This window comes from Podarcis muralis, chromosome 3 (genome assembly GCF_964188315.1).
Source record: "Podarcis muralis chromosome 3, rPodMur119.hap1.1, whole genome shotgun sequence".
In the NCBI taxonomy this organism is placed as follows: Eukaryota; Metazoa; Chordata; class Lepidosauria; order Squamata; family Lacertidae; genus Podarcis; species Podarcis muralis.
The window spans coordinates 18,920,176-18,938,777 of NC_135657.1; the positions used below are offsets into that span (position 1 = coordinate 18,920,176).

The 18,602-nt window shown below is 49.1% G+C and overlaps 1 protein-coding gene across 7 annotated transcripts in view; it reads left to right on the plus strand.

The window, feature by feature from the left end:
* Nucleotides 1–18,602, plus strand: part of KLC4 (kinesin light chain 4) — a 68,296-nt gene that overhangs the window by 47,286 nt on the left and 2,408 nt on the right. For 5 of the 7 annotated variants that reach the window (XM_028724872.2, XM_028724876.2, XM_028724877.2 and 2 more), the window contains one exon: nt 17,561–17,685. In XM_028724872.2, coding sequence (XP_028580705.1) covers nt 17,561–17,685 — 125 coding nt within the window. Of the gene's footprint in view, nt 1–1,605; nt 5,563–17,560; nt 17,686–18,602 lie in introns of those variants that run through there. The other 2 variants (XM_028724878.2, XM_028724879.2) reach the window with 1 other exon arrangement.

Below are 18,602 nucleotides of genomic sequence, written 5' to 3' on the forward strand. Positions count from 1 at the left end.
TCCCCATCTTTTATATAGCTATCTCCAGGGCTTAGGGTGGGCTTCATCCCTGAGGAAGAGCCGGTAATTCAGGTGCTGGTTTCCTCTGTGGTGTGAGCCTGCATTGCAGTAGTATTTCTATATTCTTGAATGCTCTTCTTGCTGCAGAGGCCACACCCTTATGCTACAAACCCTTCCCTCTCTCATTGCATGTTTCATTAGATCGGGGTTTTCCAAACATGGGTCTCCAGCTGTTCTTAGACTACAACTTCCATCACCCCTAGCAGGACCTGTGTTCAGGGATGATGGGAACTGCAGTCCGAAAACAACTGGAGACCCAAGTTTGGGAGACCCTGCTTTAGATGTTCAAGATGGTGGATCAGCTTGCTTGAGCCTTAAAGGGTTGACAGTGACATGGATCAGATAGAACTTCCTTCTCCAGCTGAATGGAGGCAGAGCTATCGATGGAGAGCCTAAGGAGCCACTCCAGAAAAGGGCTGAAACTTGCAGCTGCCCAAATTCCCTAGAATCTTAAAAACAACTGACTGAGATAAGGCACTAAGCCCTGCTACTGCCATTCTTCTTTTCAGTTCAAACTGTATTCTGGTGAGAACTGAGCTTCCTTGGATTCTGGATTCTGGAAGACAGGGTTCCCACTGCCACCAGTTGCCTCCTAAAACGTTCTCACTGAAATTATGCGCTCTGTTTATGTTGGCCAAATGTGAGGCCTTGCTAGCCTGCCCACCATCTCTCATGAGCCGAGCATGTAGACTGCTTCCCAGAATTCTCAGGATGATCCACTTAGCATTATGTTAAATGGAACCCGATCCATTTAGCTCACGGGGTCAAGGAGATGGATTCTGGAAAGGAGCAAAGGAGCAGCATTTTCTTTGAGAAACAGAATATGTCCTTTCATATTTGCCACTCCCCCTCCTTTCCTTTCCCCTCTAAACCCTCCCACCCCTCCATATTAGACTAGTAATAGCAAGAGATGTTAGAATAACTGAGGGAGACTTCATTTATGCAGCTGCAATCTAGTGTTTCTTCCTTGCACTAGGCAGTCTTCTCCAACCCTGGCGTCCTCTGAATGTTTTGGACTACAATACTGATCAGCCCCTGGCTGATGGGTGTTGTTGTCCAAAACATTCAGAGGATGGCAGGATTGGCAAAGGGTCTGGTTACTGCCCCGAGGTCCCATGACTAAGCAAAGCCCTATGCCGTGAATATTTCGAAGCACCCTTTAGCCAATCGCATGTTGCCCGAGGAAATTCCTTGCCCCTCACCCACCAATAATAAAAATAAAAATAAAATTTTATTTATATCCCGCCCTCCCCAGCCAAAGCCGGGTTCAGAGCGGCTAACAACAGTAAAATAATACAGCATTCTGAAATCAATTCATTATAAAATCAGTTCAAATCAAATTAATGGCAACCACTGGGCTAGAGTTCTGTGAGGATTATAAAGGGCAGCTGTGTGATTTTCTCCCCACCCCACCGACCTGCAGTCGTTTGCTCCCCATGCTTGTACCATTGGCTTGTATCTCCCTTCCCTCCTTTTCGTTTGGGGTTGTTGTGCATCCTCACTATGGCCTTGTAAAATTTTGTCTTTCTCCTCTCTGTGCACTAGGCTTAAATGCCTCCTGAGACTCCTTCCTCCCCACCACCACACACACAAACCCCATCCTACCCCTTCACCACAATCGCCCGGATGTTTGTGTGCCGCCCCTTCTGGCTTTCTTCCTCCAAGCCACCCCTCCCCTCCTTCCACCGTTCCTGCTCTCCTTGGCAAGGACTCCATGGCAGTCCCCAACCCCAACCCGGCAGGCACCGAGGAGTGGAACAGCACCCGCAGAGGAACGTCCAGCTGGCTGCACCCTGGTTCTACCGCTACCATGTCAACCGGCAAGAGAGAGCAGGAAGAAGCTCCACGAATCCGCCATTTTGCCCCACCCCTTCCCCTCCGCCAGTGCAGGACTTTGGCAGAACTCCTTGTGACCTTCCTCCGTTCTCTTTCCTGTGTCTTAACGGGGGCCCTCGACGAAGGTCTTCTGCAGTCTGAAGAGGTCCTTGCTGCCCATCTCTCTGCCCTACTCCGCCTCCTGGCTTCCTTCCATCGTCTCCCACCATCCCTCTCCTTCTAGCATAACTCAGATTTTTCTGCTTCCCATTTTAGCTCTCTTCCCACCCCGCCTTGCCCTTCTCTCTGCCTCCTTCCCCCTCCCCTTGAAGCCAGAGCAGATGGGTAGACATTGGGATATGTCTGTTTCTCACCCCTAGCTTCGGATGGCAGGGAAAGTTAGGGAGATGGGCGAATTGTACTCTTTGCCAGGGATGAGGAGTGTGTGGCCCTCCTGGTGTTGTTGGGTTCCCCAGCCTTCATGGCCAGGGGTTAGGGATGATGGGAGTTGTAGTCCAATAACCCCCATCCTTGTTCCGTGCTCTGTTTTCCTTTCCTGTTCATCTGGTCATGTCCAGGATGCCTAAATGGCATTTGTATGCCGCAGGTAAAGGCCTTGCAGCCACCTTCTCATAGGGATTGGGCCTGTCCAGATGGAGATGGAAGAAGCTTCAGGCTTGTGTCCATTCTCCTTGCTGATGGATCCTCTTAGCCTATTCTTGCAGGGTAAAGAAAGAGAAATGGGGCACATTGTATTGAAAATAAAAATACTGGCGGACATGCCAGGGCAAAAGTGTGAGAGGCAGAAGCGTGAGATGTGACTTCCTAAAGAGGACCTTGTTTTAAATGAGCTGGGCATAGCCCGTCTCCTGTATGGCATGGAGACATTGGAGGAGGGTAGGCTAGAGGGGCTGCAACCGTCATGGATAGCGTTTTCATGGCCTATCCAGTACTGGCCCCCCTGATTAGACTTTTGGTCTGGACTTCCCCTGCCAGTCTAGCACTACAAGACGCCTGCATTTCAGAAGAAACAGCCTCTCTAGGACTCTGAACCCAGGAACATTTCCTCACACAGTTCCTTTTTTTCGCAACAGGAGGGATAATCGCAGACAAGGGTGACTCAACTGCCTCTGCTTCGTTGCTGCTCCTCTTGTTGTGCGGCGGGGGTGGCGAAACGGGACTGCATATTTGCATCTCTTTTATTTATTGTCATGAATGTAAAAGTTTTAACCTTGCTGTGGTTTAACACTGGAGATCGCAAGGTCCCAGCCAAATGTCACACACAAACAAACACACACACAAAATCCACCCTGAAACCCACACCAAATGGGTGTGTTCGTAGCAATTGTAGCTGCTACTTATTTTAGAAGCCTGGCTAGGCAAGTGGGAGAGAGGGTTGGAACTTACACATCCTTGTATAAGAAGGCCGAGATCTAAGGCTCTTGCATGCAAGACAGCGAGGAGCAGAGGCAGGCAGAAATAGAAGGCCTCAGTTTTAAGGTGACAGTAGGTCGTCCCATTGCAATGGGGCATTGGGGAATATTTTATGGGATGGGGAAGGGAATTTCTGGTTGGGGCATGGAAGTGTACAATGGAAGTGTGGGAGAGACGTGCAGTCCTACATGTTTATATGGAAACGCATCTTACTGTGCTCATTGGCACTTATTCCCAGGTACGTAAGATTTCAGCCTTGGTGGCAGCCATGCCATTGAATGCACGAGGGTGTAGCTTTGTAGGGAGCTGAGGGTAAGGAGGAGGAGAGGGAGAAAAAGTTCCCTTGGGAACTGGAGCGTATGGCGGGACTTGCAGTTTGTTGCCGGAATTTATTTTTTCTTTTTTAATGAGGTGGATTTAAATGTAGACTGTGAAAAAGGGCACGTTGTTGGAGAGAATACCGGAAGGGATTTGTTGAGTAGAAAGTAAAGTCTGGGGAAGTGTTGGAGAGAAGTCCACTTGCATGCAGAGCATTTATTTTTTGACCCATTTTACATCATGGCCAGTATTGGTCAGGGCCAAATCCAAATTGGACAGAGCAAGGACACACACACACACACACACACACACACACACACACACACACACACACAGAGCATTCATGCATTTCCACGCATTTCCACACACTTAGCGTATTCACTCACTTCCAGACACTATCCTGGTTCTGTTTCCCTTCTCCTCCCTCCATCCACCCACTTCCCCTGCCTGCCCTCTTGTAGTCAAACAGGCAGGGCTGAGTTGACAACGCAGGAGGACGTTGCTGTATCTTCATCCTGCTGCGCTTCTTCGCTGAGAATAGGACCCCCTTTCTCAGCGCACAGTGAAGAAGCCAAGCCGGCGAGTGTTGCAGGAAAAGAGCAAGCTCCCTTTTACGTTGCCAGCTCGGTGGGCCTGGTTCCCCCGCTTCTCAGCTGTTTCACACAGAGGAGGGTTGCGGGGAGGTGGTTGATTGAAACCTAACTTCCCCGTGATCTCCCTCCCCCTTGTGCTGCTCAACCAATCCGCAGCAAGCATCTGAGAAGCAGTGGAAATGGGGCTGTGGAGGAGGCGGGGAGTAGAACTTGAGGGGGAAGCCGATTGGCCAAGTGGGAGAGCCTGGCAGGCCGTATTTGGCCCACAGGCTGAAGTTCTCCACCCCTGGTGCAGAGGGTCTAGCGATGCCTGAAGGGAAATCTGGGCGCTGGAATTTTCTGGGCTCTGGTTTCTAAGGGAGACAGTTAATTCACCACTAGTACTGGTGCTGGACGTATAACTCCTTTATGTTTCTGAAGGGGAGTCAGGCGCTTTGATCCTCCTCCAAGGCATGCAGGTGTGAGGGAATTTTTTTCCTTCAGCTCTCCTACCCATGCATAGCTTTTGTGGCTGTTTTTGATGTGATTTGGTGTTCTCGTGAGTATAGCTGGCTTTAAAAGAAGACGGCGACTAGATAACGTTTATAAATTAGAATTAGGGCTAGGTGTTAGGCAAGACGTATGCACCCTTTTTGCTCCAGCAGCCCATAACCATAGAGTGCTGGAACTGAATCCTAAGAGTATGCCATTATTGCCCTGTTCTGTTATTTCTGGAGCTGCTGGAGGCAGGATGCAGGTCAAGGGAGTGCCTGCCCTGGAAAGGATGCTCTCGGCTGGAACTGTGTGGCAGGACAGTTTGAAGGCTCTTGGGCCTAAATGCCTCTTGGGGCTCCGTTTGGGAAGTCCTTTGCAGCCACAGCGGAACTTTTTTGCTTTTTTGCCTGTCTGCTTCTGAAAAGGCAGCTTAATGCACGTCTGGGGCATGGCAGCTCTTGCCTCCCCATAAAGGGAGCCGGTAGGGAGAGGTGTAACCAACCCATCCAGAGGCAGTTGCTAAGAACCTATTGATGCTTCTTTTACACCTGGTTGTGGTTCTGCCCTGCACCGAGTGGGGAGGTGAAGTCTGTCCCAGGATGCTGTGAAGATGCCTCTGGAGCCCAGTCCTGGGAAGCTGCTTCCAGGGCCTCCCCTTAGAGCGACGGAGCCTCCATCAGCTCTCTGCCCAGCTCTGCATTTTGCCTTGCACTGGGGCTGTCCACAAGCCTTTTCAAAAAATAAAAATAAAATAGCACTAGCCGGGGGTGCTAAAAGTGTGTTCTACTTTCTGCCTTTGGCGCATACTTGGTGCTTTCCTTTAATGTTGTGAACTGATTTACCTCCAATTAAAGGCAGAAGGACCTGATCCCCTTCTTCTCCGTGACTCTTTTCACCATGCCGCCGCTCTTCTTACTCTTTTAAGAGAATTGCTGTCTCTTTCCTCCGAGGGCAAATCTTTATAGGCTTCTACATGCTGCAAATGCTCTGTTGTGGAAAGCAGGCAGCAAACTGGCCTTAGGTACGTGTGTAAAGTATGAATGAAGCGTGTGTGTGTGTGTGTGTGTGACTGACTGACTGACTGACTGACTATTATTATGGAGCAAGTAAGGGGAAAGGATTTGCTATTCCCTGTGCAGTAGCCACCGTGTATAAAGTCACTCTGTCAAACAGAAGGGGGAAACAGAAGCTTTAAGAAGACCTGTTGTGTGTTTTTTGTTCAGGATTATTGCTTACCCATACAGTCTGAGGTTCAGTGGGTCTGAGAATCTACACCTCTAAGGGAAAATGCTGCATCAGGCATTTATAGGAATAATAAAATATGAATCGTTGCTGCAGGACAGCAGCATGCGTGCAGTTCAGCAGTGGACCTGAATTCATTCCCACTTTCCAACATTATCTTGTCTCTCTCTCTCTGCCTCCAAGCTTACCCAGCCTGTCCTTGTAGCTTCCCAGGCATAACTGTACACCAGCACTGCAAGAAAGTAAAAATATTTGGGGAGTATAAAACAAAGCAAAACTGCTCAAATGTTTTCAGCTACCCAAACGCTTCGCCCACCAAGGGGAAAAAGAATGAGTCTTCCTCCCTTAGGAGCACTGGGATATATTAGTTGCATTTTTAATAATGTTCATAATGAGAATACAAGGTTGGATCAGCTCATCAGTAAAACATTTCTTGTTTTACTGGGTAAAGGGTAAAGAAGTAAGATTATATATTTGCTTGACCTTAGGTTGATGGTAGGGACGCGGGTGGCGCTGTGGGTAAAACCTCAGCGCCTAGGACTTGCCGATCGTCAGTTTGAATCCCTGCGGCGGGGTGCGCTCCCGTCGTTCGGTCCCAGCACCTGCCAACCTAGCAGTTCGAAAGCACCCCTGGGTGCAAGTAGATAAATAGGAACCGCTTACTAGCGGGAAGTTAAACGGCGTTTCCGTGTGCTGCGCTGGCTCGCCAGAGCAGCTTCGTCATGCTGGCCACGTGACCCGGAAGTGTCCTCGGACAGCGCTGGCCCCCGGCCTCTTGAGTGAGATGGGCGCACAACCCCAGAGTCGGACACGACTGGCCCGTACGGGCAGGGGTACCTTTACCTTTACCTAGGTTGATGGTAGGATTCAACCAGGAAAGTTTTTCCTACCATGGAGTTGTATTGATGGGAGAAGCATCATATGTGAGATATCCTATCAAAAACATTAAATTTGGGGGTAGGATGTAGAATTTTTTGCATTTTGTTAGGTGAAATGGTGGGAAAATCTTGGGGGTGTGCAGCCCCCACTGCCACTGCCTAAAGAACAAGCATTCTTGATTTTATTTACTATGTTTATATCTGGCATTCCAGTTAACCAGAGGCTGATAATGTTGACCTTTAAAAGCAGCTGGCATCATAAGGGCATAAGAAGAGCTCGGGTTTGTTTTTGTTTTTAATTAAGTCTAAGGCAAGTAAGTTGCAGTTAACAATTCTTTAGGAATGCAGTTATATTATGTTAGAACAGCACTGAGATTTTGGGCTCACCCAGACTTCCTTTTGTGCTGTGTTTCTAGGCACAGGTCTGTGTTTTAAAACACCGTCTCCATGTGTGTGTCTATATGTATGTGTTTTGCCCTGGTGCTTTCCCTGCGAATGCATGCTCTTTACCACTGAATCGGAGCAAACAACAATCCACGGAAAACCTGAATTGCCGTTTGTTCCATTTTGGCGATAAAGAGCGGGTTTTCATGGTAAAAGTGCCAGGGCAAAAACAAAAAAATGGACTCTGACCATGAGCTTTATAGTGTGGGCCTGGGCCTAGAAAATGTGAGGCAAAAGGTAAGTGTGGATGATCCCTGTGTGACCTTTGCTTAAACATACCTGCGGTTGTGGGAAGCTCTGAAGTTCCTGTGCTGCTTTCAATTCTGTCCCTTTACAGATGAATCCAAATTCTCTATTCTCTGCTTAATACATATTCCTGTTTGATGCCAACATGTGGCTGGCTTGTCATCCCATGGAAATGGTCCCCTTAGCTCAACTCATAAGGTGACCCATATGGTAAAGGTAAAGGGACCCCTGACCATTAGGTCCAGTCGTGGCCGACTTTGGGGTTGCGGCGCACATCTCGCTTTATTGGCCGAGGGAGCTGGCGTACAGCTTCCGGGTCATGTGGCCAGCATGACTAAGCCGCTTCTGGCGAACCAGAGCAGCATACGGAAACGCCGTATACCTTCCCGGCGGAGCGGTACCTATTTATCTACTTGCACTTTGACGTGCTTTTGAACTGCTAGGTTGGCAGGAGCAGGGACCGAGCAACGGAAGCTCACTCCGTCACGGGGATTCGAACCGCCAACCTTCTGATCGGCAAGTCCTAGGCTCTGTGGTTTAACCCATATGGTACCTAGGAGGAAATCTGGAGCATCCTTTTGATTCAGGCCAATGGCCCATCTAGCCTAGCATCCTGGTTTCTCAGCAGCTAGTCAGATTCCTGTGGGAAACCTACAAGCAGGAATAAGCACAAGGGCACTCTCTCTCCCTCTTTCCCCCCAGCAATGGGTATTCAAAAGGATTACTGCCTCCAGCTGTGGAGGCAGATCATAGCTGTTGCGTCTAGTAGCCATTGATAGATTTATCCTCCATGAATTTGTCTAATCATCTTTTGAAGCCACCTGCTACGTGGATACAAATAATATATAATAAAACTGGCCAATCCCTTAGCCGTTCCTCATAAGGCATTGTTATGCCTCATAAGGCATAACGATGCCTTATGAGGAACGGCTAAGGGAGCTGGGCATGTTTAGCCTGGAGAAGAGGAGGTTAAGGGGTGATATGATAGCCATGTTCAAATATATAAAAGGATGTCACATAGAGGAGGGAGAAAGGCTGTTTTCTGCTGCTCCAGAGAAGCGGACACGGAGCAATGGATCCAAACTACAAGAAAGAAGATTCCACCTAAACCTTAGGAAGAACTTCCTGACAGTAAGAGCTGTTCGACAGTGGAATTTGCTGCCAAGGAGTGTGGTGGAGTCTCCGTCTTTGGAGGTCTTTAAGCAGAGGTTTGACAACCATATGTCAGGAGTGCTCTGATGGTGTTTCCTGCTTGGCAGGGGGTTGGACTCGATGGCCCTTGTGGTCTATTCCAACTCTATGATTCTATGAATTTTTCCGTAGCCTCACAGTGTAATCCTACTTCTACTCAGAAGTAAAATGCCATTGACTTCAATGGGACTTGCTCCTAAGTAAGTGAACATAGGATTGCAGCTTTCAGTAGAGTTCCTGTGCGTGCTACCTGGGTATAAGCCACTTGAACCCAGTGGATCTCACTTCTGAGTTGAGAGGCATACAACTGTTAGTTCAGTAAAGCAGAGACAAAAATCAACATGCCAACGTGAGCTACAATGGCAGCTAGCTCAAACATTGCGGAAGGATTTAATGAAATTATGTGCTTCTAATCCGAGTACTTAAGAGGTTTGCATGTAAAAGCCAGATGGAACTCTTGTGAGCAAAAACAAACAAACACCTGACATCTCTTGGGCTACAAAGCTGGAAAAGATCAGCTCTTGTGTGTAAATCCTTATATGTGCCGATGAACGGTCCATGCTTCCTATGTCACATGAGAATTGTGCTAGAGTTCCCTTGAGCAGGGTAAAACTGGCGTCAAGACCCTCCAGCCCCCTTCCTTAATGAAATGTCAGCTGTGCCAGCCTATGTATCATTTTGCTTCTCCTGGTTTCCCCCAGCATCTGATGTATATACATGGGTATTCACAAGGCCAAACACAGCTGCAGAAGACTGAAACCAATTCCAAATAATTAGGACAAAACTGAGCCCCACATGAAATGTTATAAAACTCCAGGAATTTACAAGTAATGGTCATGGAGCATACTTAGAGAAAAAAACAAAACCTCATCTTGTACAATCATGGGGCCCATTCACCCTCTTTTGTACAGCTACAATGACAATGAAAAGAAAGATTTGTTTGCTGTGGCATTGCCGGTCAAGAAACTGGTTGCATCTTTCCTGAGCTTCCTTTGCCCTCTCTATAGCAGGGGTCTTCCCCTTCTGAAACAATTGGAGGGGGAGCCTGGGAGTTACTGGGTGAATGGCTGTGGTCAATAAAGCCAGTGGGAGTGCCCAAATCTGTGGGAATATTCCACAGAGAGTTAGTCCTATAAACTGGACTCCAAACAGATCTATTTAGTTGAAAAGTACATGAGTGAGGAATGGGGGGTTGGTAGATCACGGCCTTCTGAAGGTAAGGATCTGACCAAGACACCTGATTTTTCACAACTCCAGCACCTACTCCCATTTGTTTCCAGACTTTCCAACATCTATCCCAACTACAGTGGTGCCTCGCAAGACGAAATTAATTCGTTCCAAGAGTTTTTTCTTCTTGCGAGTTTTTCGTCTTGCGAAGCACGGTTTCCCATAGGAATGCATTGAAAATCAATTAATGCGTTCCTAGGGAAACCGCCTTCAGACCAGGTCTGGGGACAGTCTGTCCCCCGACCTCTTCTGAAGGCTGGGTGGGGGGGACAAGGGCTTTTCTTCCCACCGCCAGCCTTCAGAAGGCTGTTCTGAAGGCTGGCGGTAGGAAGAAAAGCCCTTCTCCCCCCCACAGGACTTCAAAAGAGCTGCGGGAAGTCCGGCGGGGGTCCAAGGGATTCCCTCACTGCCGCCTGCGTTTAAAAGGACTCTGGGGAAAGCAGCGAAGCGCGCTGCTTTCCCCGAGCGCTTCTAAAGGTGGGCGGCAGTGAGGGAATCCCTTGGACCCCCGCCGGACTTCCCGCAGCTCTTTTGAAGTCCGGCGAGGGTCCAAGGGATTCCCTCCCAGCCGCCCGCGTTTAAAAGCACTCCGGGGAAAGCAACAAAGCGTGCCGCGCTTTGCTGCTTTCCCCGGAGTGCTTTTAAAGGCGGGGGCTGGGAGGGAATCCCTTGGACCCCCCCCCCGGACTTCCCGCAGCTCTTTTGAAGTCCGGCGAGGGTCCAAGGGATTCCCTCCCAGCCGCCCGCGTTTAAAAGGACTCTGGGGAAAGCAGCGAAGCGCGCTGCTTTCCCCGAGCGCTTCTAAAGGTGGGCGGCAGTGAGGGAATCCCTTGGACCCCCGCCGGACTTCCCGCAGCTCTTTTGAAGTCCGGCGAGGGTCCAAGGGATTCCCTCCCAGCCGCCCGCGTTTAAAAGCACTCCGGGGAAAGCAACAAAGCGCCGCGCTTTGCTGCTTTCCCCGGAGTGCTTTTAAAGGTGGGGGCTGGGAGGGAATCCCTTGGACCCCCCCCCCGGACTTCCCGCAGCTCTTTTGAAGTCCGGCGAGGGTCCAAGGGATTCCCTCCCAGCCGCCCGCGTTTAAAAGCACTCCGGGGAAAGCAACAAAGCGTGCCGCGCTTTGCTGCTTTCCCCGGAGTGCTTTTAAAGGCGGGGGCTGGGAGGGAATCCCTTGGACCCCCCGGACTTCCCGCAGCTCTTTTGAAGTCCGGCGAGGGTCCAAGGGATTCCCTCCCAGCCGCCCGCGTTTAAAAGGACTCTGGGGAAAGCAGCGAAGCGCGCTGCTTTCCCCGAGCGCTTCTAAAGGTGGGCGGCAGTGAGGGAATCCCTTGGACCCCCGCCGGACTTCCCGCAGCTCTTTTGAAGTCCGGCGAGGGTCCAAGGGATTCCCTCCCAGCCGCCCGCGTTTAAAAGCACTCCGGGGAAAGCAACAAAGCGCCGCGCTTTGCTGCTTTCCCCGGAGTGCTTTTAAAGGTGGGGGCTGGGAGGGAATCCCTTGGACCCCCCCCGGACTTCCCGCAGCTCTTTTGAAGTCCGGCGAGGGTCCAAGGGATTCCCTCCCAGCCGCCCGCGTTTAAAAGCACTCCGGGGAAAGCAACAAAGCGCGCCGCGCTTTGCTGCTTTCCCCGGAGTGCTTTTAAAGGTGGGGGCTGGGAGGGAATCCCAAGGACCCCCGCCGGACTTCCCGATGCTCGGGGAAAGCAGCGCGCTTCGCTGCTTTCCCCAGAGTGCTTTTAAAGGCGGGGGCTGGGAGGGAATCCCAAGGACCCCCGCCGGACTTCCCGATGCTCGGGGAAAGCAGCGCGTTTCACTGCTTTCCCCAGAGTGCTTTTAAACGCCGGCGGCGGTGACCATGCCCCGCCCCGTCCCCGCCGCCCGGTATCGGGGCATGGTCCTGATGGCGGGCGGCAGTGGGAGGCGTTCCCGCCTGCCGACCGGCATCGGGGCATCGTTCCGAAGCCCGGCGGCGGCAGGAGCAGTCCCCGCCCCGCCGCCAGCCTTCGGAGGAGGTCCGAGGACAGCGGGGAAGACGCGCTGCGCTTCCCCGCTGTCCCGGAGATTTCCCTATGGGCTGTCGTCTTGCGAAGCAAGCCCATAGGGAAATTCGTTTTGCGAAGCGCCTCCGCGACGGAAAACCCTTTCGTCTAGCGGGTTTTCCGTCTTGCGAGGCGTTCGTCTTGCGAGGTACCACTGTATAGCCTGCTGTGTATGTGTGTTACTACTCACAAAAAAGTTCCCATGAGTGGTATCAAGTCCTGACCCAGCCCACAAACACATTCTTTGGCATTTATAGGTGTTGATGTCCCCACAACACTTAAGTTACATAGTTGGCAAAGACCTCAACGAAAGATCCAGCCTTCCAGAGAATCTGCAGTGCAGCCTAGCAGGTGTCCATAGCCAGGAAAAAAACATTCTGTGGCATAAACTCTGCTGTAGAACTTCCCTATAACCTACAGCAGGGTTGTAAAATGTGTGGCCCTCAAAATGCTGTTTGAGTCAACTCCCATCAGTCCCAGCCAGCATGGCCAAGGATGGTGTTCAGAAGCATCTGAAGATTCCCATCCCTGAGCTAGGGCATCTTCATGCATCTCTTCCATGCCATACCTGCAGCAGAACTTAGGCCGGGGGTTGCCAAACTTTTGGGGCAATTGGACATGTTTGGTAATTTGAGAAAGTGCTGCGAGAACCAGTTTCTTTTTATTCTGTTTGTTAAATTTGTATACTTCCCTTCATCCGAAGATCTCAGGACGGTTCACGGCATAAAAATGCAAAAATAAAAACACCTAACAAAAATGAGATTCCGCAAAATGGCTGCCATGCAGGTGCGTTTGTGATAAGACACAAAATGGTGGTTGCGGCATAACACAAAATGGCTGCCACACGTGAAGAGCCGAGACAGGTACACCAAATTTTGCAGGCATCTTCCCCCTCACCATCAATGGGAAAAAAGCACTTGCATCAGTCAATACTTGATAACAGACGTTTTTTGCACTTCTCCTGTGTTTAGAACGGAAGGGAGGGTTGATGTCCAATCTTGTAACATAGGCATGTTTAAGGGGGCACATTCATTGTAGGAGACGAAGCAGTCCAAACAAGAACTGAGCAGGAACAGTGCATTGTGGATTTTTGCGGGGATATTTACTGGGGCCTTTTGCAGATGCCACATGATGTCCTGCCGCTCGTGGGCACTGTGTTGGCAACCTCTGTCTTAGGGCAACCGCAAACTATTTCTGCACATCTTGGGTCAGTATTCTTAAATTACGTCGGGGCCCTAGGTAAAGGTAAAGGTAAAGGGACCCCTGACCATTAGGTCCAGTCGTGACCGACTCTGGGGTTGCGGCACTCATCTCGCTTTATTGGCCGAGGGAACCGGCGTACAGCTTCCGGGTCATGTGGCCAGCATGACTAAGCCGCTTCCGGCGAACCAGAGCAGCGCACGGAAATGCCATTTACCTTCCCGCCGGAGCGGTATCTATTTATCTACTTGCACTTTGACATGCTTTTGAACTGCTAGGTTGGCAGGAGCAGGGACCGAGCAACGGGAGCTCACTCCGTCGCGGGGATTTGAACCACCGACCTTCTGATCGGCAAGTCCTAGGCTCTGTGGTTTAAGCCACAGCGCCACCCGCGTCCCTACGTCGGGGCCCTAAGTTGCAACAATACAGTGGTTTGACCATATTGTGTAACAGCCACTTCCTACACAAGAACTCTCCTTGAATTACCTCTCCTCGAGCCCTGACAGGTGCCCATCACTGGGAAGATTGTGCGCCAGGCGGCTCAGAGCTATCTTTGTAATTTCCCACTGCCCCCTTGTGCGGTGCTGTCAGGGACCTGGTGAAAAGTGTAAACGGCTCCCAAGTCGCCCATTTCAGGTGGCAGCATTGCCACCACTGAGGAAGCAGACGGTGGTCATGGAGTCATGGAGTTGAAAAGGCCATTAGGAATTTTCACCTGCTGTTCAGCTGAAATCCACTTTTCACCTCCAGTTACAGTCCTGCCCTCTGGGCAACGGAGAACAAGCCTGCTCCATCTTCTGCATGACCTATCTTCAGATGTTTGGAGACAGCTATCATGTCACTCCTTAACTGTCTCTCCTCTAGGCTAAACATAGAAAGCTCTTAGTACCATTTCCCATAGGCTTTGTTCCCAGAGCTGCGGATTGTGAGCTTGGGGGGGGGGGGGTAGCGGGGAAGAACTACAATTCTTCCCTCCCTCCCCCATCAAGCAAGCTTGATATTTAGGCTCTTGCATTAAAATGAGGTTAGAATGCTGGCCCCTCCCCAACCTCCTTCATTAAGAGATCTAATTAATTCTGCTTTCATGCAAGGCAGCTGGCAAACAATGGACATATTTTCTAGTTACCACTATATGCAGGCAAATCAAGGACACAAACACATGAAAATCAGGACTGGTACAAGGGTTAATTTGGGATAGAGAAACTAGGTTCGGAATAGGGACTATTAAGAGGCAGGAGACCTTTGGAAATATATATATATATCCATGACTAATAGATCTAGATCTGTGGTTCTCAAACTTTTTTATCGGGGGTACACATTCAGAATTAAAAAATTGCTTGTGCCACACCATTTTATTTTTTTTACTGATAAGTAATACAAACAGAAACAACTAGCAGTGCTTGACTTTGAAAAGATGTCTATCCGTATTCTGCAAACCAAGCAAATAAATAAAAGGATACTATACTGTACTACACTATACTAGACTGAAAAGTTCAAATGTTTCTTCGTCCTTGAATCTTCCAGCCACATGGCTACACCAGTGATCTAGATCAAGGCTATTCATATCCTGCAGCTTCTTGCTGAACCAGGGTATCTGGTTTGAAGTTTGGATTCCAGTGAGTCACAAACTTTCACCGAAGAGAAAAGTAAACTTGACTCACACAGGAGTGAAAATGTAGAGATGTTTGCCTGGATCTTTGCATGCAGCAAGTATGACTTGGTGGTGTGATTTCTGACAGTGCTGATTGCCCATAGGGTAAAAGGAAAATGGCAGGCAGCAGTCTCTTGCCCTCCCCCCCCCCCCCATGGTAATAAATCACAGTGTCCTGCCTCGCGGAAACATTTGGCTAGCCTTTATGGAAAACAGACTAGATAGACCGTTAGTGTGCTCCAGCATGCCTCTTCTGATAGTCTTCCTTCAGGGTGCAACGCACACCTATTTCCTGCATGACAACGTCTTCAAGAGTGTGGCTTCGTAGTTCTAGCTGCATAGGAGGACTGTAGCTTCTGAGCATGTGACAATCTAAACTTTACTATACTCCAATGTCTTTGAAATCCTCTCTCTGTGTATGTGTGTGCTCCTTTTTCTACATGTGTGGATGTTCTGAGTAACCATCGTTCCTGGCACAAAGTGCTCACATTAGAGATGTGGTCTATATGGTGATTGTGTGTGTATGTAATACTGTGTTTTAATAGTAATGTTGTGTTTTAATTGTAACCTGCCCCGGGACGGGTTAGGCTGAAGGGCAGGTAGTAAATCATAACAGCCGTAACAACAATTCTGTTTTAAGTAACATACCATTCCAGAATAAGGCCTTCTAGGTAACATTTATTTTGGTGACCGTTCCCATCACTGAATCTGTTTTGCATGAGAGAAATTGAGAGCAGCGGTGGGCGTAATTTCTTGCTCACACAGCGGATTGTGATAGGAATTTTATGGTCTTAGATATATGGTAATGTTCATAACTGCACATACATAGATCAACACAGGAAGACCAACCTGGAACCATTTTGATTCCTAAACTGACCAAATCCTTTCTCTGCAAGGTTAAACTGGAAAAGCCTCCCCATTGTCTCTTTCCTCACAAATCCTGTCTCAAGGATATGTCTGTTTGAATAAGGTGTGAGCCTGTGACCTGGCCCAGGAAATAAGTATTTTACCACTACAAAAGAATGGCCAGGCTCCCCGGGAAATCCAATCAAGTAACTTGCCAGACAGGAGATAAACTGTGACAGGAGAAAAACAACATTTACCGTATTTTTCACTCTATAACACGCACCCGACCATAACACGCACATAGTTTTTAGAGGAGGAAAATCCGTAGGCATGCCATCCGTAGGCATTTCCTCCATAACACGCACAGACATTTCCCCTTACTTTCTAGGAGGAAAAAAGTGAGTGTTATGGTGCAAAAAATACGGTAAATTCCTGTGATGTAGGTGGGATGTATCTGAGGGGTGGTCTTAGGTTACACCCCTTCTGTGATGTATGCATAATGTTTCTGGGGGTGGTCTTGATCTAGAGAATGGGAATTTCAAAAGTCTTTATAAGGTCCTGCACACCATCTTTCTGGGTCCTCCTCCTCTCCTGCGTGTGAGGGAGTACCCTGTTGCAACAGATCAATAAAGATCAAGCTTACTAGCTGCTTTGCTTCTCAATATTCTCTGGTTGGCCTCTGTTATTTTCTCCTACCAATAGGGAACCTATGTAAGGACTCTATATGGGCTCTTGGATACCCCATAAGGGAAAAGGGCATATTTTATTTACAACAGGATATGCATGGCTGTGAGGACTTAGTGATGCTGCGATAGCTGGGTGGTCACGGCAAACAATGCCCATGTTAATTTTTGCAACTCAGCCATAACTTCAATAAATGTGTCTCACTCACGCACAAGACACACACTGCTTTTCCGTTTGTTCCCAGGCCTATATGTGGGCCATGCCCATTGTTTGTGTTTATCTAGGCGTGGATTCATGGCAGCGAGAGCATATGCCAGCCTCTGTTGTGTGCAAATGATGCGTTTGTCTGTTGAGAAGAAGGAACTCTCTTAAAAAGAGTGTATTCTTCAGTATGCAAGTGAAGTTCAGTTTTACACACCCAGCTTTTTTTGGACTGTGCTGTACAGGCTGCTGGTGGGGAAATCAATTTATCCCCCAGCGGATGGAAACATAGAATAGGATGTGAAGGGAAAGAACAGGCCAAATCTTTTACTAGTTTTCTCCCCTTTCACGGGGAAGTGTTCACATGTGCAGCCCCCAATTGCAACCTGAAGTTGGTACAGTCCCAGAAAACCTCTACCACACTTTTCTTCAAATCAGAGATGGGAAATGTGTGGCCCTGTTACTCCTGTCAACCCTGACTATGGTCTGTGCTGGCTGGAGCTGAATGGAATTAGAGTGCTTTACCTCTGCTTTACAATGTACCTTGGTTCTCGAACTTAATCTGTTCTGGAAGTCTGTTCGACTCCCGAAACCGTTCGAAAAACAAGGCGCGGCTTCCGATTGGCTGCAGGAGCTTCCTACGCTCAAGCAGAAGCCACGTTGGACGTTCGACTTCTGAAAAATGTTCGAAAACCGGAACACTTACTTCCGGGTTTTCAGCATTCCAGAGCCGATTTGTTTGTCAACTAAGCCCTTTAAGAACCAAGGTTCCACTGTATATAATACCTCCAAATCTGATGTGCATTTACATAGGCTTGTTTTGGTGTAGGCCACCAGCCCATTTGATACTGGCAGTTATTGTTGCCAGACAGTAAAAGGGAGAGATCCTCTACCTCTGTACTAACAGGTTGCCTTTAGGTTCTGACTCCAAATCGCATGGAGCCGTTTCCTTCTGCTCTCTGGATGAGTCACTGTTCACACACCATCTCACCAATGATTGCCATTTGTTGTCTTCCTGTCCAGGATGGCACTGGTGCCCTTCGACGCAGCGGTTCTCTAGGGAAGATTCGGGATGTGATCAGGAGAAGCAGTGAAATGCTGGTCAAGAAACTGCAGGGGAATGGCCCGCTGGAGCCAAGGAACACCAAGTAAGAGGCTTGCATATTTGTTTGCTTAAAGCATTTGTACTGTGCCTTTTTTTGTAAAAGGCTCTCAGAGCAGGAAACAAAAATCCGCGGTAAGATAAACTTGCTGTGGCTGTTGTATCTAGCTAGCTGCCATCTCTAGACCTGCACCCTGCTTTCTTAAAGACCTTTAAAAAAAAAAAAGGCTGTACCATAGTTTGCTGGTTAGGATTGAATGGTAAACTGTGGATTGCCTCAGGAGAGGAGAAGGAGAATCACTGTGCATGAGGAGGGAGCATGCAAGGCTGAGACTTTGTCCCAGGCTTGGAAATGTTCATCTGAACCACCTCCAGTCATTTTTATTGTCTGTACCACCTTACATGGGACGTGGGTGGCACTGTGGGTTAAGCCACAGAGCCTAGGACTTGCCGATCAAAAGGTTGGCGGTTCAAATCCCTGTGACAGGGTGAGCTCCCGTTGCTCGGTCCCAGCTCCCGCCAACCTAGCAGTTTGAAAGCACGTCAAAGTGCAAGTAGATAAATAGGTACTGCTCCGGTGGGAAGGTAAACGGCGTTTCTTTACGCTGCTCTGGTTTGCCAGAATCGGCTTAGTCATGCTGGCCGCATGACCCGGAAGCTGTACGCCGGCTCCCTCGGCCAATAAAGTGATATGAGCGCTGCAACCCCAGAGTCGGTCACGACAGGACCTAATGGTCAGGGGTCCCTTTACCTTTACCACCTTGCATTACCCTTGATGAAAGACACTTTATGTCGCATGAGAAAAGTATCTTCTCCAAACTTCCTTTCACCTGAGAAAGGAAGTTGGTAAAGGGCACCTCTAGCTACGGAGGTCACTTTGAGCCTTTATTGATAGAGATTGATCCAGGAGTGCCCCCCCAAACTCCAAACCTAGCTTTTCCAGAGTTGACTGACCCCACCCAA